The sequence below is a fragment of the Oryctolagus cuniculus genome, chromosome 9, assembly GCF_964237555.1.
Source record: "Oryctolagus cuniculus chromosome 9, mOryCun1.1, whole genome shotgun sequence".
In the NCBI taxonomy this organism is placed as follows: Eukaryota; Metazoa; Chordata; class Mammalia; order Lagomorpha; family Leporidae; genus Oryctolagus; species Oryctolagus cuniculus.
This window is the reverse complement of record NC_091440.1, coordinates 67,813,927-67,840,801: the sequence shown is the minus strand read 5'-3', so window position 1 is coordinate 67,840,801 and position 26,875 is coordinate 67,813,927. Positions and strand designations below refer to the sequence as shown.

General features: G+C 43.6%; 1 protein-coding gene and 1 long non-coding RNA gene across 8 annotated transcripts in view; one reads left to right on the top strand and one right to left on the bottom strand.

Annotated features, from left to right (window-relative positions):
* Positions 1–15,627, top strand: part of LOC108175444 (phosphatidylinositol 3,4,5-trisphosphate 3-phosphatase TPTE2) — a 100,272-nt gene extending 84,645 nt beyond the window's left edge. For all 6 annotated transcript variants that reach the window (XM_051832285.2, XM_051832287.2, XM_051832286.2 and 3 more), the window contains 4 exons: positions 1,312–1,404; positions 12,199–12,269; positions 14,365–14,468; positions 15,488–15,627. In XM_051832285.2, the coding sequence (XP_051688245.1) occupies positions 1,312–1,404; positions 12,199–12,269; positions 14,365–14,467 (267 nt within the window). In that variant the 3' untranslated portion in view covers position 14,468; positions 15,488–15,627. The remainder of the gene's footprint in view (positions 1–1,311; positions 1,405–12,198; positions 12,270–14,364; positions 14,469–15,487) is intronic.
* Positions 96–25,247, bottom strand: LOC127487262 (uncharacterized). 2 transcript variants are annotated; one of them, XR_007913936.2, is made up of 3 exons: positions 24,541–25,247; positions 19,728–19,865; positions 96–1,516 (listed from the first exon to the last, which is right to left on the bottom strand). It is a non-coding gene; the product is annotated as an uncharacterized lncRNA (long non-coding RNA). The 2 variants fall into 2 exon arrangements; XR_007913935.2 differs by lacking the exons at positions 19,728–19,865; positions 24,541–25,247 and adding exons at positions 1,894–2,106; positions 3,552–7,735.
* Between the last annotated feature and the right edge of the window lie 1,628 nt (positions 25,248–26,875).

Below are 26,875 nucleotides of genomic sequence, written 5' to 3'. Positions count from 1 at the left end.
CTACCCAACATGGAAACCAAGAGTTTGGATGTAAACCAGAGCTAAAATAACCAAATTGCTTTAAAAAAAAAAAAAAAAGGTTTGTTCAGGGTATTTTCTAAAATATATATCATTTTAAATTGTGGCTTTGCCATTCAGGTTCCCAAAAATGTTGAGCATATAACCAGCAATCTATCAAGATTTTAATTTCAGATTATGGCAGGTGCTGCAGCTCAATAGGCTAATCCTCTGCCTGTGGCGCCAGCACACCGGGTTCTAGTCCTGGTTGGGGCACCAGATTCTGTCCCGGTTGCCCCTTTTCCATTCCAGCTCTCTGCTGTAGCCCGGGAGGGCAGTGAAGGATGGCCCAAGTACTTGGGCCCTGAATCAGCATGGGAGACCAGGAGAAGCACCTGGCTCCTAGCTTTGGATCAGCACGGTGTGCTGGCCGCAGCACACTGGCCACAGCGGCCATTGTGGGGTGAACCAGTGGAAAAATGGAAGATCATTCTCTCTGTCTTCCCTCTCACTGCCCACTCTGCCTGTCAAAAAACATTTCAGATTATAATTATTTTTAGCCATATTTTTTCCTCTTGGTAATTTTACCTTTTACTGTCCAGCACTGAAATTTCAAATTGTAGTGTACCAGAAAATCTCCCAGGAGTTTGTAAAGATGTAAATTCATCATCTGAGCCTCCAAGGTATGATTCAGGAAATCTGGTATAGGTCTCAGCTATCTGTAGTTTTAGCAATGCTCCAGATGATTCTAACTCAACGGTTCTGTGGATTAGCACTATGAGAAACTATGCAAGCATATGGATGAAAGAGGAGTCTTTTTACCCAAAGCAATGGGACCCTAGTAGTCAATGGTTTGTAAAATGTTTAAGTGATGCCTAAGACTATATAAGGACTTTTGTGGAACAATAAGAAAGCTTCTTTCATGAGCCTAGGAACTGTAAATGCCAATCTGTGCTAATCCGAAGACAGGAGCCAAGAGTTTCCTCTGGGTCTCCCCAGAAACCATGCACCCAAAGACTTGGGCCATCGTCCACTGCTTTCCTAGACCATTGCAGAGAGCTGGCTCAGAAGTGGAGAACCAGGACTCCAACCGGCACCCATATGGGATGCTGGCACCACAGGTGGTGGCTTTACTGGCTATGCCACAGTGTCAGCCCCCAACAGTTTATATTTATTAATATATATAGTGAGTTTGCTATGAGGCTAAGAGTACTTGATAAATACAGAAAGGCTGGATAAGTGAAAACACTTCAGTTTTAGAGATCCCATCAGCAGGTAGTTTTTTAGCTCTGAATTTCATGTGTGCATTCACAGATATTTCATGATATCGAAACTGACAGAGTCATTTTTGAATTGTTGAACTGTCCCATCTTATATGACGACGTTAAAGTCAGATTTCTCTCTCGGGTGAGTAATCAAGAAATTACTTCTGCTGTTGTACTTGTTTGTTCTTTTGATTGATTTTGGTTTAGGATGTTTGTTGCTACAAATCCCAAGAGAAGAGATGAGAGATGTCAATCTATAACCATGAATGAGAAGAAAGCATCATATCATTAACATACTTTCAAAAAAGAAAAACATATGTAATCAGATTTTTTTCCCTTTTAAAAAAAACATTCTATATAATTCACATGTATTAAGCTCATTTGTGTTTTTAAATTCTACTTTATATATATATATGTACATATATATATATATATATTACTATTCAAAAACCAAAAACCAAAGTGTTAAAAAAAAGATATGTTTTTACTACATAGCAGTGACAACTTCTTTGTTTTATACCTTTAAAATACATTGCCATAAAGTGAATGGGACTTCGCTTTCCTCTAAATTGATGCTTATTACAAATAGTATACATTAAGCCTATATTTAACTTATAAGAAATAAGAATACCTTTCATTTTCTTTACTTGAACATATCTGCATAACTTCTACTGACCAGCCATAAATTGTTGTGTTTGCATATTATTCTGCATAACAAATTTATAATCCTCAATAGTTTCAGTTCAATTTCCTATGAAATCATCAACCAGAACTGCCAACAGGTAAGTATGTTGGGCCACTTAAAATGTATTTCTTGTGCCTTCCTTCATCCCCTGATTGCTGCCTGTTGGAAAAAATTTGTAAGTATTTAGGTGGTCACTGAGTTGAAACAAGTCACCTGGGTAGTTACCACACTGGCTGGTGGCCTCCTACCTAATGGAGCTGCTCTAAATTCTCACTCAAACAGTGGTTTCTAAGTAGAAGCAATGGTGTAAAGGTCATTGGCCCAGGGCACTTGGGTAACATCCAGCCTTTGATTATGAAAGCACTCAAAATGTCAGATATTTCTATCATCATCAACACTGTATCATCTTCAATAAGTAGGGCTAACTATTCAGTGCAGCTGTTCCTTATAGAAATGGGATATTTGTTGAATATGCCAGTAATTTGGTCTTGAGGGCTCTCTGGAGGGTGGCTGTAAACTGTAGCCCGCCCTGACAGGTCTGCAGGTGAGGTGGTCATGGAGGTTTACACTGTGCTTTTCACAGGATGCTTCATTATCCTGGCAGATGCCTGATGCTTAAGTGCCTGCCTGTGAGCAGCAGCTGTGGCTCTCCCAGGAAACCTGTTTTCTTCCCAGAATCTTTTATTTAAAGGATACAAACTTCATGCATTTCATAATTCCAACTTCAGGAACACAGTGATTTATGCCACCACACGCGCTTGGCCACCCACACTCCTACCACTCTTCCTCTTCCCTCTCAGTCCCATTCCTAATTTTTACTAAGATCTGTTTTCAATTAACTTTATACTCATCTGATTAACTCTACACTAAATTAAATGTTCAACATTTAGTATGGAAAATAAAAGTGTTCCTCAACAGTCAAGACAAGGGCTGTTCAAAGTCATTGCATCTCAAAGTGTCAATTTCACTATTATAGATTACCTTTAGGAACTCTGTTAGTTATCACACATCAGGGAGAACATAAGGCATTTGTATTTTGGGGACTGGGCTTATTTCATTAAGTATGATGTTTTCAAGTTTCATCCATTTTTTTTGCATACAACAGGAATTCATTTTTTAAAAACTCTTGAGTAGCACACTGACAAGTGCCCTTGTGGCTCTTGTTGGACTTTGTCCAATTTGTCCTACCAAGATAGAAACCCCCTAGGAGAACACCAACTGAAAGTAAAGTCCAGGGCTGTTGATCAGGAGAGAACAGAGGAAGCACACACACACACGAAGTAGGTTTTTTAAAAAAAACTATTTGAGAAGCAGAGACATATGAAAGACAGATAGGCCCCATTTGCGGTTCACGCTCCCAGTGCCCACAATGGCTATGACGAGGCTGAGTGGAAGCCTGGAACCTGGAAGTCAGTCCAGGTCTCCTATTCTTTGACAGGAACAGAATGACTTTGGTTTCAAGGGTCTACCCTAGGTGTAATCAGGAGCTAGAGATGGATATCAAACTCCAGTATGGGATGAAGCTATTTTAACCATTAAACTAAATGCCCACCCCAAAAGTCATTTTGATTATTCACAGATCCATTGAGAAGAGAGCAGCATACCTTGCAGTTTCAACATGAAAGGGGTTGGGCATCCAGGAGATGTTCAGTCATCCAGCCGGTGGCAGAGCCTCAGAGAGAGGCAGTAATGGCCTTAACAGCCAGGTCAGGGACATGATACAAATAAAAGCCAGGAATTCCCTCTGGGTCAACAACATGGATGGCAGGACCGCAGATCCTTGGACCATCTTCTGCTGCCTTCCTAGGCACATTAGTAGGAAGCTGGATAGGAGGAGGAGCAGCAAGAACTTGAAGCAACACTCCAACATGGTGTGGTGGCACTGCAAGCAGTGTTTAATCTGCTGCACCACAACACCATTCCCCTAAAATTTTTAAAAGTTATATATTTAAAGGCAGAGAGGGAAGAGTCCTAAGATGGTGTAGCAGGGAAGGAGCTTACTGATCTAGTCCAGGAGAAGAAAGTTTACAAAAAGTGGAGAGAGTTCAGCCTCACGGAAGAGTTAGAGAAAAAAAGGGCAGAGGAAACACAAATTAGAGGGACATGGTAGACTGACATGGAGGGCGTGGATGCCCACAACTCAGGACTCCAGAAGCTGAGAGCCTATGCACCAGTCTTAGAAAGTGAGGTGATACCAGACTACAGCAAACCAATCTGCTGGTGATAAAGTTTCAGGAAGAGCCTAGAAGGAAACTGGCTTGGAGCCCCATGGGTGATAGTGTACCTGCCAAACTAGAGGAGAAAAAAGAAAAAGGAGGGACACATTTTTCCCAATCACTTTAGAATGCCATCCTGTAACAAGCAGATAGATCTGGCACCAATTTGGACATACATACAGATGCACCAGTTTGTGTCCACCTCCAGCAACCAGCAAACTAGAGACTCCTGACTCTGGTGGGGAGAACTAATGGGGACTAGGAGCTTGTGACTGTGGGAAGCCTCTGTGCAAGGACTATGGAAAAAAACTGAGGATGTGTGGGAGGAATTACAGTGTGGTTAGGAATTATAGTAGGAGACTCCACAAGCTCAGGGCTCCATGGTTACCTGGTGTACAATGCAGTGGTATCTGAAATTACACTGAGGACTGCATAGATCCTTTGTGTTCTTAGGGGTAGAGCAGATGAATATTATACCCACTGGGGCTAGAACTCAGGCACTGGTCTCCTTTGAGGAGAGGATCTCATCTGAACAGAATAAACCTCCCCTATTAAATAATTGGGAGAGATTTACCAGGCAATACCTGGGTATGTACCGTAGATGTGTCCTTTTACCTGGAGAACTTAAAAGAGCTCCCTGACCACACCCACTACAAGGCTCTAGAGAGTCACTGAAAGCAGACACTCCACTTATCTAAAGAGTCATAGTACAAAGATAAAGGCCATCACAGCAAAAAAAAAAAAAAAAAAAAAAAAAAAAAGCACTAATTGAAGAAACAAGAATAAGGAAGATAACGTGACACACCTAAAAGAACACAACACTTCAATACAATATTGTGAAGATAATGATATGGAAGAAATGCAAGAAATGGAATTAAAAATGATGATAAGATTACATAGAAGTAATCAGAAGCAAATGCACGAACTATTGAAATCCATACAGGACATGAAAAAAATTGCTCCCATAAAGTTGAGATCTTAAAGAAAAATAAAATGAAATGCAGACTTCAATACAATGAATAAAAATGCAGTGGAAAGCCTGAAACAACAGATTCAGTAAAGCAGAAGAATGAATATCGAACTTAAAAGACAAAGCACGGCCGGCGCCACGGCTCAATAGGCTAATCCTCTGCCTTGTGGCACTGGCACATCGGGTTCTTGTCCCGGTACGGGCACCAGATTCTGTCCCAGTTGCCCCTCTTCCAGGCCAGCCCTCTGCTATGGCCCGGGAGTGCAGTGGAGGATGGCCCATGTCCTTGGGCACTGCACCCGCATGGGAGACCAGGAGAAGCACCTGGCTCCTGGCTTTGGATCAGCACGGTGTGCCGGCCACAGCAGCCATTGGAGGGTGAACCAATGGCAAAAGAAAGACCTTTCTCTCTGTCTCTCTCTCTCACTGTCCACTCTGCCTGTCAAAAAAAAGAAGAAGAAGAAGAAGACAAAGCACAAGAAATTATACAGTGAAACCAAAAACAAGATGAGGAAATAAAAAAAAAAAAAACTAAAAAAAAAACACCATTGGGAATCTATACAATACTATCAAATGACTGAACATATGGGTTCTAGGAGTTCATGAAGGTGTGGAAATAGAGAAAGGATTAGTAAAATAATAACAGAAGACTTCCCTAATTTGGAGAAAAAAAGGGACATTCAAGTACAAGAAATACAAGGAACACCTAATAGAATGATCAGAAAAGATCTTCACGACAACATATTTTAAATCAAACTCACCACAGTAAAACATAAAAGATTCTAAAATGTGCATGAGAGAAAAACCAGATTACTTTCAGAGTTTCTCCAATTAAACTCACAGCAGACTTCTCATCCGAAACCCTACAGGCTAGGAAAGAATGGTGAGATATATTCCAAGTATTAGAGAAAACAACTGACAACTCAGAAGACTATACCCTCCAAAGTGCTCATTTATGAATGAAGGTGAAATAAAGACCTTTCATAACAATCAGAAATTGAAAGAATTTGTCACCACCCTTCCAGCCCTATAAAAGATGCATAAGATGTGCTGCACACAGAAACACAGAAACACGCTCATCACTACGAAAGAAGGTAAAGAAAGAAAATCTCTCAGTAAACGTTCATTGGAAATTAAAAGTAAAAAATAGGAATATTTTTGGAAAAATGGCAGGGCAAAGTTGTTACTTATCAATAGTCCCCTTGAATGTAAATGGTCTCAACTCTCCAGATAAGAAACGCTGACTGGCTGAACCATTTAAAAACAAAACCTATCTATTTACCGCATATAAGAAACACATCTCACCAAACAAGATGCATGCAGACTGAAATTGAAAGGATGGAAAAAGATATTCCATGCTAAAAGAAACCAAAAAACTGATGGTGTAAGACATCCCAATATCAGACAAAATAGACTTTAACACAAAAACTTTTAAAAGAGACAAAGAAGGTCACTATGTAATGATTAAGGGATCAATTCAACAGGAAGCTGTGATTATTATAAATGTATATGTACCTGGGCTGGCGCCGCTGCTCCATAGGCTAATCCTCCACCTAGTGGCCCTGGAACACCGGGTTCCAGTCCTGATCGGGGTGCCGGATTCTGTCCCGGTTGCCCCTCCTCCAGGACAGCTCTCTGCTGTGGCCAGGGAGTACAGTGGAGGATGGCCCAAGTGCTTGGGCCCTGCACTCCATGGGAGACCGGGAGAAGCACCTGGCTCCTGCATTTGGATCAGTGTGGTGTGCCGGCTGCAGCGCGCTGGCCGCGGCAGCCATTGGAGGGTGAACCAACGGCAAAGGAAGACCTTTCTCTCTGTCTCTCTCTCTCACTGTCCACTCTGCCTGTCAAAAATAAAAAATAAAAGCATGTATATGCACCTAATTACAGGGCACCTGGCTATGGAAAAGAAATGCTATGAGATCTAAACAGAGACTTAGACTCCAGTACAGTAGTATTGGAGGAATTCAATACTCCACTTTCAGCATTGGACAGATCAACCAGACAGAAACTCAGCAAGGAAAAAGCAGATTTATTGGACACCATAGACCAACTGTACCTAACAGATATCAACGGACTTTTTCATCCTACAGTTGCAGAACACACATTCCTCTCAGCAGTGCATGGAACTTTCTCTAGGATTCACAATATACAAGCTATAACGCAAGTCTCAGCAGATACAAAAAAATAGAAATCATACCATGCATCTTCTCAGACAACAATACAATGAAACTGGAATTCAGCAACCCAGGCATCTCTAGAACATATGCAAACTCATAGAGACTGAACAACATGCTCCTGAATGAATAATGAGTCATAGAATAATCAACAGAGATATAAAAAAATTTCTGGAAACAAATGAAGATGACAAAACAACATATCAAAACCTATGGGAAACAGCCAAAGCAGTGTTGAGAGGAAAGTTTATAGCAATAGGTGCCTACATCAAGAAATTGGAAAGGCACCAAATAAATGAGCTATTAATGCATCTCAAGGATCTAGAAAACTACAGTAAACCAAACTCAAAACTAGTAGGAAAAATTAATTAAAATTAGAGAAGAAATCAACAAAATTGAATTCAAAAAAACAATACAAAACATCAGCAAATGGAAGAACTACTTTTGAAAAAATAAACAAAATTGACCCACGATTGTCCCAGCTTACCAAAAAAAAAAAAAAGAGGATAGAGTAGACCCAAATCAACAAAGTTAGAGATCAAAAAGGAAATGCAACAAAAGACACCACAGAAATAAAAAGAATCATCAGAAATTATTACAAAGAGCTATATGCCAACAAACTGGGAAACCTGGAAGAAATGGATACATTCCTGGACACGTACAAGCTACCTAAATTGAGCCATGAAAACACAGAATAACTGCAGACTCATAACCAAGATGGAAATTGAATCAGTAATAAAGGCCCACTCAATAGAGAAAAGCCCAGAACCAGATGGCTTCAATATCAAATTCTACCAGACATTTAAAGAAGAACTAACTCCAATTCTTCTCAAGGTATTCAAAACAATTGAAAGGGAGGGAATCCTTCCACATTATTTCTATGAAGCCAGCATCACCTTAATTCCTAAACCTGAAAAAGATGCAACAGAGAATTACAGATCAATTTCACTAATGAACATAGATGCAAAAGTCCTCAATAAAATTCTTGCCAATAGAATCTAACAGCACATTAGAAAGATCATCCACCCAGACTAGGTTGGATTCATCCCTGGTATGCAGGGATGGTTCAACATTCACAAATCAATTAATGTGACACATCACATCAACAAAAGGATGAACAGAAACCATATGTTATCTCAATAGATGCAGAAAAAGCATTTGATGATATACAATATCCTTTTATGGTGAAAACTCTAAGCAAGTTGGTTTAGAGGTAACATTCCTCAATACAATCAAGGCAATTTCTGACAGCACTTAAGAAACTGGAAACAGAAGAAACATTTCCCAACACAATTGAGTCAATTTATGAATAAACCATGACCAGTGTCCAAATGAATAGGGAAAAGTTGGAAGCATTCCTACTGAGATCAGGTACCAGACAAGGATGCCCACTGTCACCAATATTATTCAACATAGCCCTAAAAGGTTAAGCCAGAACAATCAGGCAAGAAAAAGAAATCAAAGTGATACAAATTGGGAAGCAGGAATAAAAGAATCCCTATTTGCAGGTGACATGATTCTACATATAGAGGATCCAAAACACTAAGAGACTATTGGAAGTCATAGAGAGTATCAGGATATAAAGTCAATACACAAAAATCAACAGATTTTGCAGACACAGAAAATGCCACAGCTGATATTCAACGTCTAAGATCAAACCCATTCACAACAGCACAGGCAAAGACTTCTTGGAAAAGACCCCAGAGGCACAGGCGGTCAAAGTCAAAATTAACAAATATAATTACACCAAATTGAAAAGTTTCTGTATGGCAAAGGAATCACTCAGCAAAGTGAAGAGGCAACTGACAGAATGGGAGAAATTATTTGCAGACTATGCAACTGATAAAGGAATAATAACCAGAAACTAAAAAGTGATCAAGAAACTCCACAACAATAAAACACACAACCCATTTAAGAGATGGGAAAAGGACTTAAACAGTCATTTTGCAAAACAGGAAATTTAAAATGGCCAACATACACATGAAAAATTGTTAAGGATCAGGCTGTTAGTGAAATAGAAAATCAAATCCATGAGCTTTAACCTCAGCCCCAAATGGCTTTTGTAAAAATCAACAAACTACAAATGCTGTCAAGGATGTGGGGGAAAATGTACCCTATTCCCTTGTTGGTGGGAATGTAAACTGGTAAAGCCACTCTGGAAGACAGTATGGAGATTCCTCAAAAATCTGAATATAGACCTAACATATGACCCAGCCATCTGACTCTTGGGAATTACCCAAGGGAAATGAAGTCAGTAAACAAAAGTTATCTGCACCTCCATGTTTATTGCAGCTTAATTCACAATGCTAAGGCATGCAATCACAATAAATACCCATCAACCAAAGACTGGATAAAGAAATAATGGGAGGCCAGCACTGTGGCTCACTTGGTTAATCCTCCACCTGCAGCACTGGCATCACATATGAGCACCAAGTTCTAGTCCCAGTTGCTCCTCTTCTAGTCCAGATCTCTGCTGTGGCCCAGGAAGGCAGCGGAGGATGGCCCAAAAGCTTGGGTCCCTGCACCTGCATGGGAGTCCAGGAGGAAGCACCTGACTCCTGGCTTCTGATCAGTGTAGCTCCAGCCATAGTGGCAATTTTGGGGGTGAGCCAAAAGAAGGAAGACCTTTCTCTATGTCTCTCTATCACTCTGTTTAACTTTATCTGTCAAATAAATTAAAAAGAAGAAATAATTTGATACATACACTATGGAATACTACACAGCAATAAAGAAAAAATGAAATCAGGTCAATTGCAACTAAGTGGATGAATCTTGAAAAAATCATACTTAGTGAAATAAGCCAGTCCCAAAAGGGCAAATATCATATGTTCTCTCTGATCTGTGAGAACTAATAGAGCACCTAAAACAAAATCTGTACAAGTGAAATCAACATTCACTTCAAGAGAAGATGACTTGAGCTCCCCTAATCTTGACTGTCGAGAAACAGTTTTTTGTTGTTGTTTTTTTCCTTCATACTATTTTTTGAACTCTTAACAGTTAACAATATATATTTTTATATATGTATATATATATAAAGTCAATTGAAAATAGATCTCAGTAAAAAATAAGAGTGGGAATAAGAGAGGGAAGAGGAAGTTTGTAACTGTAAAGCTGTATAATTCTACATACATTCCTGTGGACTTAATTGTAAGGGTACAGTTTAAAAACTTGTCAAGGGACTCCAAATCCCATTAAGCTTGATGGTAAAAATGCCATCTTAGTTGTTAAAGTGATCATAGTAAGTGTTAAAGTAACTCTCTCTCTCTCTCTCTCTCTCTATATATATATATATATATATAGGATCAAGTTCAAGTGCCTGGTAATAATAATAGATAGAATTAAAAAAGAGAGGGTGTTCCAACATGGGAAGCAATCCACACAGTAGACTAACAGAATGACAATGCTTTAATAACACTCTGACATCAGATTCAGCCCTTAAGGTTCCTGGTCTGGCTGAAAAGCACATGAGAGCATTTCAGGTATGGAAAACTAAGACACTGTGGCAAAAAATGTTCTACATGAAGGAACTCTGTGAGTGAGACTCCAGCAGAAAGAAGTGGCCATCAAAGAAGGATATACTTTTCTCTAAAGGATGGAGAAAACTTCCACTTTGCTTACACCCTTGTCCAAATGCTGACAATTAGTGCACTTAAAAGGTTTCCAAAGCCTAGGCGGTTCATGTCAAGAGCTTCAGGTGGTGACTGATATCATACATAAGAGTGTTAGTAGTTAAATTAACAACAGGAGTCACTGTACACTAACACCCCATGTAGGACTTCTGCCTCAATGAGTTTCATTATGAGTTAACTATAATATTAGTTCTCAGTTTGTGTGTGTGTGCAAATTGTTGAAATCTACTTAGTATAGGTCATATGGTGGGTCTGTGTACAAAGTTAAATGAACATGAATCTTAATGGAGAATGAGACTGGCAAGGGGAGAGGGAGGTGGTGGTGGTGTGGGAGTATGGGTTGAAGGGTGGGTATGGTGGGAAGAATAACTATATTTCTAACATAGTGCTTATGAAATTTATATTCCTCAACAAATAAATTAAACAACAAAAAAAGGGGCCAGTGCCGTGGCTCACTTGGTTAATCCTCCGCCTGTGGTGCCAGCATCCCATATGGGCACGAGTTTCTAGTCCTGGCTCCTCCCCTTCCAGTCCAGCTCTCTGTTGTGGCCAGGAAAGGCAGTGGAGGATGGCCCAGGTGATTGGGCACATGCACCTGCGTGGGAGACCAGAAGGAAGCACCTGGCTCCTGGCTTTGGATCAGCACAGTGCTGGCCATAGCGGCCATTTGGGGGGTGAAGCAACAGAAGGAAGACCTTTCCCTCTGTCTCTTTCTCTCTCACTGTCTAACTCTACCTGTCAAATAAGTAAAAAAAAAGAAAGGCAGAGAGAAGAGACTTCCCATCTTCTAGGTTATGCCTCAACTCCCCACAAGAGCCATGGCTGGAGAAAGGTGAAGCTGGGAGCCAGGAATTCAAATCTGATCTCCCACATGGGTTGCAGGGACCCATCACCTGCTGCCTCCAGGCTGTGCACTAACAGGAGGCTAGAATCAGGAGCTGAGCTAGACTTGAATCCAGGCACTCTTATATAGGATGTGGGTGTCCCAAGGGGCATATTAACTGCTATGCCCAAAGCCCATGCCATCCTTGAAATTCCTGATAGAAACAAAAAGACAAAGCAAGAGCATTCTATTAGTCTCCTCCTTGTGTCTCTAGGTGTATTATCAGGGGTAGAGTGCTGCCTACTTAATGGGTACAGTTGTTAGAGCAATATATAGAAGAATAAAGGAAAGAATCCAAAGGGATTATCCTCTGGAACTAGTTCTTGGTATCAATTTTACTGTGAAAATAACCATTTTTTCTTTAACCATGTCTTTTTAGAATCTCCCCAAATATTATGACAAATGTGCATTCTTCTTCTGGTTCAATACAGCTTTCATACAAAACAACAGGTATGGATATAATATAAATCCAATAGAAATAGCTTAACCTTCAATGCCTGTGTGTAAGGTATAATGGCAATTCTTTTGCCAACTGTTATAATCTCGATATATAATAAACCAGAAAATCCTAAGCCACCATTCTTCATTGCATTTGCTCAATGTGATTATTTAAAAACTATGTGAGACTCAACTGTTGTAGGATCCTCATGGGCCATGCCAGAGGACTACGTTCTAAGTTACAAAGGATTAAAATCAGATGCTGAGTGTGGTAATAATGTACTCCCAGTGAAATTCAATATGATTATGCTCAGTACCTTGAATTCAAGATATGGCAGGTCCTCAATAAGTGCTGATCCACATAGGAGCAATCATCAACCTGTGCTAATCTAAGGCACAATTTCTGGAGGCTCTCCCAAAGGGAGAGCAAGATCAATGGGGGAGCCTGGATCTGAGTCATGGCACTGATGTAAGGCTGCCACAAAACACACCAGACACCAGAGTTAGAGGAAAGGTTTATTATTGGGTGGGGGAAGCCAGATGGGCTGGGGAGACAGCACAAGAGGGTAAGAGAGGAGGAGAGCATAAGAGAGAGAGGGATCAAGAGAGACAAGAAATAATTTAATAGTCTCCCAATTACACATTTCTCTAACAACTCAATCAGAAAACTTTATTAAAAAGCATTTATTAAATGGATTTGAAGGTTATTACTCCAAAGAACATTTTACCCATATATGGAAATTCATTCCTGAATCTAGAAGTGCTCTACTTTGGGGTTTTGTTCTGTGGGAGTGAAAAGATGATATCAACATACCCTACAACCCAAAGGAAAAAAGATTTTGAAACTTCTTCAGGTTAGAGTTAAGGTGGTTGCAATTGCACGTGGCTTTATTTGATATTCATCACATCCAACCCTACTCTGCTGGAAATCTGAACTGGCTCTAGTGGCATCCCAAGCCCTACAAGAAGACAGCAGAGGGAACATCAGACACACACTCCTGTGTGCATGCACATTTAATGCATTTTGAGGGCAAATGTTGGATTTCATGGCAAATTTTTATCCATTCATATCTGATATAAACAAACAATAAACTTTGATTCAGTACATGAGCAAAGTCCCTCAAATAGAGAAACCTGGTGCTACTCCTAAAAAATGGCTGTTACTACAGTGTACAGTTTTGTCCTTTGAAACAATGTGTTCATACTGGAGAAGCAACATTAGATCATTTTTATGTAAGTTTCTAAATATTTCTGTAAGCTTTACATGTACATACTACTTGGCAAAGCAGTTTTTATAGCTATCAGGATGTTGTTTAATCAGAAACACCAATGTCATTCTTAAAAAAACACTGTATTATTGGGTTTTATTATTGTTTAAAGATTAATTTCTTTGAAAGGTGAGAGATAGCTCTGTGGCAGTGTGTTAAAGCCTCTGCCAAGGAGAGGGAGAGGGAGAGCAGGGAGAGGGGAGATAGGGAGAAGAGGGAGAGGGAGAGAGGGAGAGGGGGCAAGGGAGAGGGTGGGAGAGAATGGAGAGGGAAATGGTGACATAGAGGGAAAGTGAGAGGGAGAGGGATAGGGAGAGGGAGAGAGAGACAGAGAAGGAGAGGGAGAGGCATGATGTAGGCAACAGATGCCCAAGCCATTGGGCCATCTTCTGCTGCCTTCCCAGGCCATCAACAGGGAGTTGAAGCAAAAGCAAAGCAGCCAGGACTCAAATCAGCACTCTAATATGGGATGCCAGCATTGCAAGTGGCAACTTAATCCACTACACCACAATGCTGGCACTGTTACTCGGTATTATTACACGTCCAGCCTCTGGTGGACTTGTCTTCTATGCAACCAGATGCTTTATCAATCTTGGATGTCATTAATTCCATACAAGGAGATGCTAAAAGATTTGGTAGTATGTTGTCACTGAGGTACTTGTTAGTGAAGATGAAGGTATTCTGTGAGAGATGTGGAGGAAGCCAAGGAAGACACAAAAAAAGGCTGAGGTTCCAAATGTGGTGAGCAAGGCTTTTCATGAAGGCCAAGGGGCCCTACTGCAGGGCTTGACTATTAGCCCTAAAATAAAATGTAATGTGTGCTTGCTTTTCCCCCCAAGGCTATATCTAAGACGAAATGAATTGGACAACCCACACAAACGAAAAGCCTGGAAAATCTATGGTCCATGTTTCGCAGTTGAGATTTATTTCAATACTACATGAGGTAATTATCCTGTAGCTGGTACCCTTTTAAGTGTACCTCCTCTTATAACACACATCATATGCTTCCTAATTGGTGCCACACATGTTTTCCTAAGCTATCAATTTGTAGGCACATAGACCAACTTATGTGTATGTATATAATTATATATAGTTGAGAAATGAAACATTAAAGTGCCAATAGTGATTTTTTAAAAATTTATTTATTTGAAACACAGAGCAAGAGAAAGAGTGAGTATGCAAAAGAGAGAGTGAGAGAGCATACCTTCCATCCACTGGTTCACTGCTCAAATGGCCACAGGGCCAAGGCCAGGAGCCCAGTACTCCTTCCAGGGCTCCTATATGGATGGCAGGGGTCCAGGCACTTGGGCTATCTTCACTCCCTTAGGCTATCTTCATTCAGAAGTGAAGCAGCTGGGACTTAATCAGCACTCCAATAGGTGACACTAGTTACAAGCAATGGCTTAACCTGCCACACCACAATGCTGACGTATATTTCTTTCCTTTTCAAGTAATATACTTCATGAGAAGTTTCCACCTCATGATGAGATAAATGTGGAACAGAGGGCAAAGGAGCATTAGGTTATCATTCTGGATAATTTTGAGATACCAAACTCTTATATCAAATGATTGATTTTATTGTCTCATTAATATGTATTTACTTACATATTTTTGGGGAAGTATTTAGATTTTTCAGAAAGCTAATTTCTATTTTCTTCCTCTACTTGATTTGCAAACTCTCTGTTACCAAACATCAGCTCAGCAGCAAAGACTAAAATTTAAACCCAGGGAAGAGAAATGTTTCACACACCAGTCCCCAGCACTGACACTCTATTCTCTTGTTCAAAGCACTGCACAGGTAGATTATGTGACAAACTTCAGTTACACACACACACACACACACAGCAGGAGGGTAACAGAATCTTGGTAAACACAGCAAATAAAGAATTATCAGTAACTTCTTTTTGCATACAAAAGACAAAAGAAATACTGAATAATCTGTATTGTTTTAAAATCCATCAGCCCTGCGCAGACCAGCTTCATCCATGCCTGAAGAATTCTGTAAAGAAGACAGCCCTGTGGCCACAGGGAATCACGTTTTCTTGACTACTGTTTCTTTAAGTACTTTTATTAAAAGTTTTTGAGATGACATTTTTAATTTATATTACAGTCAAAGGTTTAATGTTCTATTGAATAAAAAGTTCAAAAAAAATAGAAAGACCATAGTGCAACCGAAAATTAGGCAAGGTCTATAATCAATAACCAAGTGAAAAGATGTCCAACGTCACTCATATAAAGCAAATTTAAAAAGTCACAGAAGCATTAATACTATCGGAGCACATAATTCTTATCAATCTTTTGGTCACATTTAATACGAACTTTAACAAAACACTGTATTTGCAACAGAACTGATGCACACAGGTATATTTTTCTTTTAATCCTTTCCATTTCCCTTTCCTTTCCTTCCTCCTCCATCCTTTTCTTTTTTTAACTTTAGCTCCCACGTATAAGGGCAAACGTGATATATATCTTTCTATATACAGCTGATTTTGATCAACACGATGTCTTTCAGTTCAAACCATTTTGCTGCAAATGATACAATTTCATTTTTTATAGCTGAATAATATTCTATTTGGGTATATGCGTGTGTTTATCACATTTTCTATATCCAGTCCCCTAATACTGGGAACCTTGATTGACTGCATATTATGGCTACTGTGAACAGTGCTGCCGTAAATATGGTGGAACATGTATCTCTGATAAAATGTTATTAATGTTTTTGAGGTATATATCCAGGAGTGGGATTGCTGGTTCCTACGGCAAGTCTATTTCTAGTTTCTAAGGAAAATTTCATACATTTTCCACAGTGGCTGCACTAATCACATTCTCTCCAACAGTGTAAAAAATGCCCCTCTGTCAACATCACCAGCATTGTTGTTTTCTTTCTTTTGGATAACAACCATTATGAAAGAGCTGAGGTGATGTCTCATTGTGGTGCTGATTTGCATTTCCCTAATGGCTAGTAATGCTGAGCACTTTTTCATTTATTTGTTGGCCATTTGTACTTTTTAAAAACTGTTTATTCAAATCCTCTGCCCATTTCTTCAATGAATTGGTTGTTTTCTTATTGTTGAGTTTTTAGAGTTGCTGATCTATTTTAGATACTAGCCCTTGTTGGATAAGTAGCTTAGAAATATTTCCTCCCAGTCTGTTGGATGTCTCTTAACTCTGTTGTTTCCTTTGCTGGGCAGAAGCTTCTGAGTTTGATACAAGCCCATTTTGTTTACTTTTGCTTTTGTTGCCTGCATTTCAGGTCTTACTCAAGAAGTTGTCAACTACTCCATTACCTTGAAGCATTTCCCTTGTTTTCTTGTAACAATTTCATAGTCTTAGGTCTTAAATTTAAGTCTTCAATCCAACTGAGTTGAGTTTTGTATCTGGCAACAGACAAGAACCTAACTTCATTCTATATCCAATTTTGCCATTACCATTTATTGAAAAGACTATCCTTTCTCTAATGTTATGTTCTGGTCTGGGCACTTTTGTCAAAAATCAGCTGGCTGTATTCATAGGGATTAAATTCTGGTCTCTCTATTACATTTCAGTGATCTATGTGCCTGTTTTTATGCCAGTAGCATGCTGCTTTTATTACTATAGCTTTGTAGTATGCTTTGAAGTGAGACACTGTGATGCCTGCAACTTCATTTTTTTCCCACAATTGCTTTGTCTATTCTGGGACTTTTGTAAAATTCCAAGTGAATTTTTAAGATTTTTTCTTTAAATGATGTCATTGGTATTTTGATAGGAATTGTGTTCATTCTGTAGACTGCTTTGAGTAGTACAGATATCTTAATAAGATTCTTTCTATCCATGAGCAAGGAACTTGTGTGTGTGTGTGTATGTGTTCATGATTTCTTTCATTTTATAATGTTCATGGTAGAGATTTTTCACTTCTTTGGTAAATTTATACCTAAATATTTGATTTTTTGATGGCCATTGTGAATGAGACTTTTTCTTGATTCCTCTTGCCCAGTTCATTACTGATGTACAAAAATTTACTTTTTTTATGTTGGTTTTCTAATCTTAGACTGTATTATTTATCAGTTCAAATGCTTTTCGCTAGAGTGTTTAGGCTTTTCCATGTACAACAACATGTCATCCATGTCAACATGGCTGTTTTGACTTCCTCCTTTGCAATTTCAAAGTTCAATTTCTCTTCCCAAATTGTGCCTCAAACTTCCAACACTATATTAAACAAGGGTGATGAAAGTGGGCATCAGAGCAACTTCAGTCTGCCACATTAGCTTTCTTGGTGGAAATACACTATTACTTTCAGGAAGGGCCATGGATGCTGAAATTGCACTAATAATGTAAGAACTTTAAAAAAAATGTGGGGGGCCGGCACCGCGGCTCACTAGGCTAATCCTCCGCCTTGCGGCGCCGGCACACCGGGTTCTAGTCCCGGTCGGGGTACTGGATTCTGTCCTGTTTGCCCCTCTTCCAGGCCAGCTTTCTGCTGTGGCCAGGGAGTGCAGTGGAGGATGGCCCAAGTACTTGGGCCCTGCACTCCATGGGAGACCAGGATAAGTACCTGGCTCCTGCCATCGGATCAGCGTGGTGCGCCGGCCGTAGCACGCTGGCCGCGGCGGCCATTTGAGGGTGAACCAACGGCAAGGGAAGACCTTTCTCTCTGTCTCTCTCTCTCAATGTCCACTCTGCCTGTCAAAAAATAAAAATAAAAAAAAAATAAAAAAATAATAAAAATAAAAAATAGAGGCCGGCGCCGCAGCTCATAGGCTAATCCTCCACCTGTGGCGCCAGCACACCGGGTTCTAGTCCAGGTCTGGGCGCCGGATTCTGTCCCGGTTGTCCCTCTTCCAGGCCAGCTCTCTGCTGTGGCCAGGGAGTGCAGTGGAGGATGGCCCAAGTGCTTGGGCCCTGCACCCCATGGGAGACCAGAGAATTACCTGGCTCCTGCCATCGGATCAGCGTGGTGCGCCGGCCGCAGCACGCTGGCCGCGGCAGCCATACAGACTCTTGGTCTCATCATTGCTCCCTATGCAAGATCGTGAGATGGCAAGTACTGGAGCATTGCCATAGTGTTAGGTATTGTGCCACCCAGAGCTGATTTAGAGCAACTGAGAGGGTACGTGTAGGCACTATGCAAACAGTCTGCCATGTATGTAAGGGCTCGAGAGCACCCACAGATTTTGGTGTTATGAGGGGGTCCTGGAACCACTTCCCCACAGATACCTAGGGCCGACTGCCTCATCTGCAAATCACTGCCATGGAACCTGAGAGCAGGACCCGCGTGCTGTTAATGTGCTCTCTCTTATTCTGTGCACCACTTAAAAAGTCACATTGCTAGCACTGCACACTGTGACGGCTGTCTGTGACACTGCCCGCATGCTGTACTGCACTGTTTAAAAGACTTTCACTCTTGGGCTTCCAAGCAATGACGGACAGATTCAAAGAGGATGTAATGAATGTCAAGGGTGCAGAAAACAGGGCACCGTCACAAATCCCATTCCTGCTGGGTGAAGATAGACAGCTGTCAGTCTGTCATTCTGTCTACTGCTTTTCCCCAGCAGGCTTCGAGTTAGCCACAGCAATGTTCTTGACCAGAACTTTGGCCAGCCGGATGTCAAGATTATGATTAGGAATGATAATAACTACTTTCTAATTCAGATGTCCTGCTGCATCTGGCACATGCACCCTCGCAAGTGATGAGGGCCCACTCTACTTGAGTTGGGCAGCAATCTGAACACCAGTGAGCTGCTAGACTTCCAAGGTTTTGCTGACTGTGTTCAGAGCTCGGACCCTTTGCAGGTAGGCTGGAAGGCTTGGGGAGGGAGGGAGATAAAGCTATGGGATCTGGGGTGCTCAGGCTGAACCCCTCTGTGAAACTTGGGAGAGGGCATGGAATATCCGGCTCAGATTCTAAACTGGCACTTGGGAAGGCTCAGCTCGTCTCTGGTTCAGGATGGTGCCTTAGGCACCGCAGGGGCCCAAAGGGGAACTGAGCTCGTGAATCCCCACTGCCGGGGTGTTAAACATGGGCCTCAGACATTCTAGGGGCTGGGACGGCCCTGAGACAAGCTCTCAGAAAGCCATCAACTGGGACTGGGGCGGCAGCATCTAGATTCACAGCAGATCAATCTGCTTCCGCATGTGTGATTTCATTTTAGCACAACACAGTGAAAGCCACACTGGCTACCCCAAGGCAACAGAGCCGGAGCTGGTTCCTGGGAGCGGCACTTACTTCTGGCTGTTGACAATCTTCCCCTAAGTCTCCATCTCCTGCATGGCCTGGAGGCTGCACTTCACCAGCTCCACAAAGTAGAGCACCAGCGCGGCAAAGGCGGAGGCGAAAGAGTCAGCGGCCTCGTTCCGCAGGTCGCTGCAAGCGCAAGCACAGGAGGCCTGTTACCCATTATTCACCGCCTCACGCTCTACTGCACACCCAGGATCACTGGTGTGTGCTGTGGCTCCTATCACCACCTGGGGACATGGTGGATGATAGTTGCAGCGTTTAAAGTCCCACAGCAACCATGAGGCGGCGCTTGAATCCCTACATGAGTCTGCCCAACTGCCAAGTCCAGACTCCGAGTTCAACACAGGATAATGTCCTTGTCCCCCAGCACACTCCCGTGGTGAAGCCCACCCCACAGAGTGATGGCACAGGGCGATGGCTTTAGAGCAGCGATCAGGTGCAACGGCCCCTGCATCTGGGGCCTCTCATCCACGATTCAGCCAACCACACACAGAAAATATCCGGGGGTGGGGGGAACATCATGGCTACTGAGCATGTTGACTTTTTTTCTTGTCATCACTCCCTAAGAGTGTTGACAACTATTCACATAATATTTATATTGTATTAGTTTACTGTAAGTAATCTGGAGCTCACTCAAGAGTCCACAGGAGGCTATGTGTGGGTGCTAAACCATTTTCTACAAGGGACATGGGCATCCATGGAGTTTGGTATCCACAGGGGTTCTGGAACCAGTCCCCAGGTGACAGCAAGGGAAGGCTGCCTAGCTGAGGTTGTGAGGGTGGGGCCCTCACCATGGTGCTGTGGGTAAATGCAAGGGGCTATCTAGGTGTGAAGAGCTGGAACTCCTGATCCCTGAAAAACCATGCTGTCTCTTTCATTGTCCATTTGATACACCCACCTCTCCAGGATGCCCCTGTCCCAACCCAACCAGGTCGCGTGCCAAGACCCCACCTCGTCTGCTATCTAATTGGGGTACCACCCTTTTCTTCTAAAAAGAGGTGGAAGGGGGAGAGAGCCCTTTCTGCCATGGACCCTGCTCAGAGGTACTGTCTCCTTTCCTCTCTTCCCACCGCAGAATACACTGGAATGCATGGTACTGCTCTCCTGTGCACCTCGGCAGGCCGTACTCTTGGGCAGGACTTCCCAGTGATAGGCACCATTTCTGCTTGTTCTTTACTGCAGTTTATGGGCAATTCTTTGGCCCACTCCTGCTGGGCATTTCTCAATGTGGGGAAGCCCACACTCGTACGTGGATGTACGTTACTCCCTTATGAATAAACTCCATTCCCATTTGCACATGAGACCAGTCTCTGCTTTGTTTTCTCCCTCTGTGTGAGACAAGGCCCTGGTCAAAAATGAATACATACATTGCCCACATCAACACGATTCACCTTTACAGAAAACAGAGAAAGCAGACAGTTGGCTCAGTCTCTGCTGCATAAAGACAGAGAAGGCACTGTCTGTGAACCAGGACCTGGGCCTTCACCAGGAGTAGGGTCTGCTGCTGCCTTGATTTTTTTTTATTTGACAGGTAGAGTTATAGACAGTGAGAGAGACAGAGAGAAAGATCTTCCTCCTGTTGGTTCACTCCCCTAATGGCTGCTACGGCCGACACTGCACCGATCCGAAGCCAGGAGCTGGGTGCTTCGTCCCAGTCTCCCATGTGGGTGCAGGGACCCAAGCACTTAGGCCATCCTCCACTGCCCTCCCGGGCCACAGCAGAGAGCTTGACTGGAAGAGGAGCAACCGGGACTAGTACCCGGCACCCCAACCAGGACTAGAACCCAGGGTGCTGGCGCCACAGGCAGAGGATTAGCCAAGTGAACCATGGTGCTGGCTGCTGCCTTGATCTTAACACTTCCTAGCTTCCAGAGCTAAGAGATGCTTGTTGTTTAAGCCACCAGTCTACAGTGTCTTGTTACAGCAGCTCAGGATAAGACACACACAGTGGCAAATAAAATAAAGCCAAAAATACTGACAGATTTTCCCGGAGTCCTACAAACACTGCCCTAAAATACACATTGTTCGTACTTCTGTGTAGCGGCCAGGTAAGATTTAAGTAAAACCAGGTTCTGGAGCAGGCATCGTGGCACAGAGGTTCAAACAACAACTTGGGACCTCCACATTCCATACTGGGGTGTCTGGGATTGAGTCTCACCTCTGCTTCCCATCCAGCTTCCTGCTCATGGCACCCTGGGAGGCAGCAGGTGAGAGCCTAAGTGCTCAAGTCTCTGTCACCCACCTGGGAGACCCAGCACGAGCTCCTGGTTTTTGGCCTGGCCCAGCCCTGCTTGATGCAGATTTGGGAGAGTGAACTAACAAATAGAAGACCTCTTTCTCTCTTGCTCTTGCTCTCGCTCTCATCTCTCTCTTCCCCTGCCACTCTTTCAAATAGGTAAAAAAAATGCTTGCAAAAAAATAAATAAAATAGGTTCTGAAGCCATTCCTCCATGCCCTAAACCCAACCTGGAGCAACCATACACATCACAGAACTTTCAGGGTAAATTTTTAACCAGAAAGTCATGGCATTGTAAAGATTCGCTAGTTCAGCCAATGACCTCCTTGACCTCAGCAACACAGGGGCAAGAAGAGGGTGTGAGGGCCCCAGGGGCAGGTGAAGCAGTGCAAATGTGCACACTCAAGTGTTTTGGGTGGAATGACTAAGCTGCAAACCCAGACCAGACCACGGGGGGTTGCACACACATCAAAGAAGTAGTTATCCTACCTCATGTGGGTCACCGCAGACTCTGAACCTGCAGCCCGATGAAGGCTCAAGAGTAAGAAAAAGCCAGGAAGACTTGCCTGAGAGTTCAGGACACTCAGAAGACACAACCCCCACCCCAGCCCTGACAGTGTTTCCTCTTCACAGAGCACTGTCTGCACTTCAGGTGGCCAATCCTTCCCCAAGCAGGAAGACCTGAGCTGATTCCCTGACCCTTTAAATGCCAGCTTCCTGCTGTTCCTCCTGGACCACCCTTCCAGATTTCCAAAAGCCCCCTGTCTGCCCTATGCAGAGGCCCCCTACCACCTTTCTCCAAACTACGAGCAAAACCACAAAGGGACCTCCCACATTCCAGGGTCCTAAAGGTTCACCAGTGTTGAATATCAGCAGGAAATCAGGGTGGCCTCCACTCTTGGTCCTGGTTTCCTACTCCCTGGTGGTCTAGGCTCTGTGCCACTGAAAGATGTGAGGAGGGCTGTCTGGGGGCTGTCCAGGGGCTGAGGCAGACTCTCACACACATGGGTTTCTTAGAAGAGCTGGCTTGCGGGGGAGCTTTCCTGCAGGAGAAAGACACTGCTTGCAACACGGACTTCCTTTTCACTTTAGAGAATTAAACCTAAGACCAGGAAGAGGCAGGAGCCAGCCAGGCACACAGGCGCACCTGCACGCAGCTTCCCAGTACACGGACAGTGTCCCATGCTCATCATTCCACACCCTACTAATGGCTTCACTACTTCTCTTGTTCAAACTGAAGCTGCATGTGCTTTGTGCTGTCCTGCAGTCAGCCCTCATTTTAGAAAAAAAGAATGCAAGCAATTGGGTTGCCACGTGCGCGCACAGACAGCCACTGGGCCTTCAGATAAATCTCAATGTGCTCACATCTTGTGGGTTGGACGCTTCTTAATTTGGAAGGAAAGGCACATCAGACCCACCCACACGTTCCTTGTGACTCCAACCCCTTTCCTTAAGCCACAGGTAAACACGGTCAACCCTTCAATAATTATCACAGAATTATAAAGGACATCAATGGGTGCTAACCAACCCAGATGAAGGGAGCAAAACTTCAGATTCTGCGAAGCTAGGACTTGGACAAGTCAGGGCGTGGCGGCATCAAGATTGAGCAGCATGTATTACAACTGCTAATGAGTTGGCTCAAGCCCTTGATAGAAAAACAACCCTTTCAACATCCTTTGCTCCGCTTGCAATCTTCTCCATTGTCTGACTTCTGGAGAGACAGTAAGAGGCGCTGGCGACCACGCGTATCTCTGGTCCATGGGGAAATGAACTGATCCAATGGGAGAACCCAATCAGGTCGAAGTTTCCCACCACGGGGCACGGAGTGCTGCGAGAAGATTCCAGCTTCAGGCCAAAGCTGGGCGCCCGAGCACTGGGATGCAAACCAGTTTGGCCGCTATGGAGCCCAGCGAGGCGCGTGTCCTATGAGGACTGGCGAGGAATAGGTCGAGGAAGCAAAGCGGTGCCTGGCAGCCCACTCCGCAGGCGAGAATCTCCATTCAGAAGCGCCACGGGGCACCCCAGCTGCACCTCCTGGGGGCAGAAGAGGACGACGCTCCCCAGCCAGTTGGCCGCTGAGGGAAGAGCGCCAGGAGCCCAGCGCCTCCGCCGAGTCCGACCGGCCACGCCGGCGCCAGCGCACGGGTCCCGCGGCACGTGTGCAGAGGACTGGCCGCCTCCCCGCCGCCCGGGAACTTAAAGTGGCCCGGCGCCCAGGCCCGCCTAGCGCTCCGCACCCTCCTCACAGCGGACTCCCCGCAGCCGCGCCTTCTTGGCCCCATCCTGCTCTGGCTCCACCTCCAGCGCTAGGCTTCCCCTCCACAGTTGGGGCGGTCGCTAACACTCGCTTTCTTCGTGGCCGGCCCTCCCTCAGGCCCTCCTGCACAGTCAAGCCGCTGGAGCGCCCCCACAGCCGGGAAGTTGGGGGGAGCAGGCCTCCGCAGGGCCAGGGCCCCTGCAGCCACCACTGCCGCCGCCTGGGCCGCCACCACACGCGAGCCCCACCATGCCCACGCGCGCCAGGAAAGCGGAAGATGGCCCAAGTCCTTGGTCCCCTGCACCCACCTGGGAGGAAGCTCCTGGCTTCTGGATTCGGGTTGTTGCAGCTCCAGCCATGCAGCCATCTGCGGTGTGAACCAGCAGGTGGAAGGTCAGCTCTCTGCTTCTGCTTCTGTAATTCTGCCTTTCAAATAAATAAATAAATCTTTTAAAAAAAGAAAGAAATGCACTTATTGCAGCAATTAATAGTAACTCCCAAATTCCCTCCCCAAAGGAAATCTTGACACACCATTGACATTCCAGAAAGTACTCTGTTGAAAACTTTTAACTGCAAGTCGGCTTTAGTTACTGATTTTTTAAAAGATTTATTTATTTATTTAAAAGGCAGAGTGAAAGAGAGATATTCAATCTACTGGTTCACTCCCCAAATGGTTAGGAAGCCAGGAGCCTCTTCTGGGTCTCCTACATGGCTACAGGGACCCAAGCACTTGGGCCATTCTCCAGTGCTTTCCCAGGCACATTATCAGGGTGCTGGATCAGAACTGGAGCATCTGGGACTCAAACCCATGTCCATATGGGATGCCTGTGTCACAGGCAGGGGCTTGACTCACTGTGCCATAACGCTGGCCCCTCACCATGAATTCTATAGGTGGTAGCTACAATTCTTTGGTATTTTTATTAAATGACTGAAAATATTCAAGTACGCTATTATACACCAGGAATAAACTAATTTTCTTCAGTGCCCTAAGACAAAGTTAACATTGGCTAGTCTACTTGAGAGGGCTGCTCAATGCACATTCATACTCAGGCTTCCGATTGCTTTGCTTAGGCCTTTGTGTTTTTAATTATTTTTTTTATTTTTTTATTTATTTTTTATTTTGTATTTTATTTATTTTACTTGAAAGGCAGAGTTACAGAGAGGCAGAGGGAGAGAGAGAGAAATCATTCATCCTCTGGTTCACTCCCCCCGTGGCTGTGACAGCTGAAGCTGGGCCAGCCTGAAGCCAGGAGCCAGGTGCTTCCTCTGGGTCTCTCACATCCGTTCAGGAGCCCAAAGACTTGGGCCATCCCCTGCTTTCTCAGGCACATTAGCAGGGAGCCAGATCAGAAGTGCGGCAGCCAGGACTCAAACCTGAGTCCATATGGCAGCAGCTTAACCCACTACACTGTAGCGCAAGCCCTGTTTTTATTTTATTCTATAAACTGTTTTCTTTCTTAAAACCTGGTGTCATTTTCTTATACAACTTTCAGCCTTGTTTGCATATAGCATTGTGTTGATGCCAATGTAATTTAAATGATGTTGGCCCAGACTGATGACTTAAATATCAGACTTGAGTTATTGCACAACTGAAAAGACCTAGTCCAAAGTGATGCTATGAAGGAGTCAGGGCCTGATAATGTGGCCCTTATCAGAACCAATGCTTCAGAACATATGCTTCTGGACAGTGGTTGAATCACAGAAATAAACCAGGGATTTTAGATGCCTTGCCCAGAGTGACATGTGACAAACTTAAGAGGCAGGGAAGAGGTCTTGCAGTAGAACCTGCAGTTAATAGCAACCTGGAGGGCTGAGGGCCTGGCCCTGTGCCCTGGGGCCGTGGCTTTTGCAGGCTAGGAAAAATGAGACTCAAAATATAACTGAGGACGGCCCCAGTTCTCCTATTATAGGTTATAACACAAGCCCAGATGCTTGTGTAAAAGTCCCTGTGACCTTTAGTGAATCCCTTAACCTTTTGTACATCCCCATCATAGAATAACAACATCAAGGACCTCTTTGAATGACTTTGCTCCACAAGGCTGCTGTAGCAGCATCTGCAACACCAGCATAGTGGAGCCTCAGTTTGAGGGTTGGCTGCTCTGCTTATGAGCCAGCTCCTTGCTAATGCACCTAGGAAGGCAGCTGGAGATAGTCCAAGTACTTGACCCCCCTGTCTCCCACGTGAGAGACTCAGATGGAGTTCTGAGCTCCTGGCTTCAGCCTGCCCCAGCTCTGGCCTTTGAGGTCTTTTAGGGGTTGAATCAGCAGATGAAAGATCTCTTTCTCTGTATCTTACTTTCTGTCTGTAAAATTAATCAATAAAAAATAAAATAAAGGAGACAGTATGGAGGCTGATGTTGTGGCATAGTAAGTAAAACATACAGCACCAGCAACCCATGGGGATGCCAGTTTGAGTGCTGGCTGCTCCACTTCTGATCCAGCTCCCTGCTAACTGCTAACATGCCTCAGAAAGCAGCAGAGAATAGCCCAAGTACTTGGATCCCTGCACCAATATGGGGGATCTGGAGGAATCTCCTGGTTCTTGGCTTCCATTTGGCCTATCCTCAGCCACAGTCTGGTTATTTGGGGAGTGAAACAGTGGATGGAAGATCTCTCTCTGTGTCTCTCTGTCTCTCTGTCTCT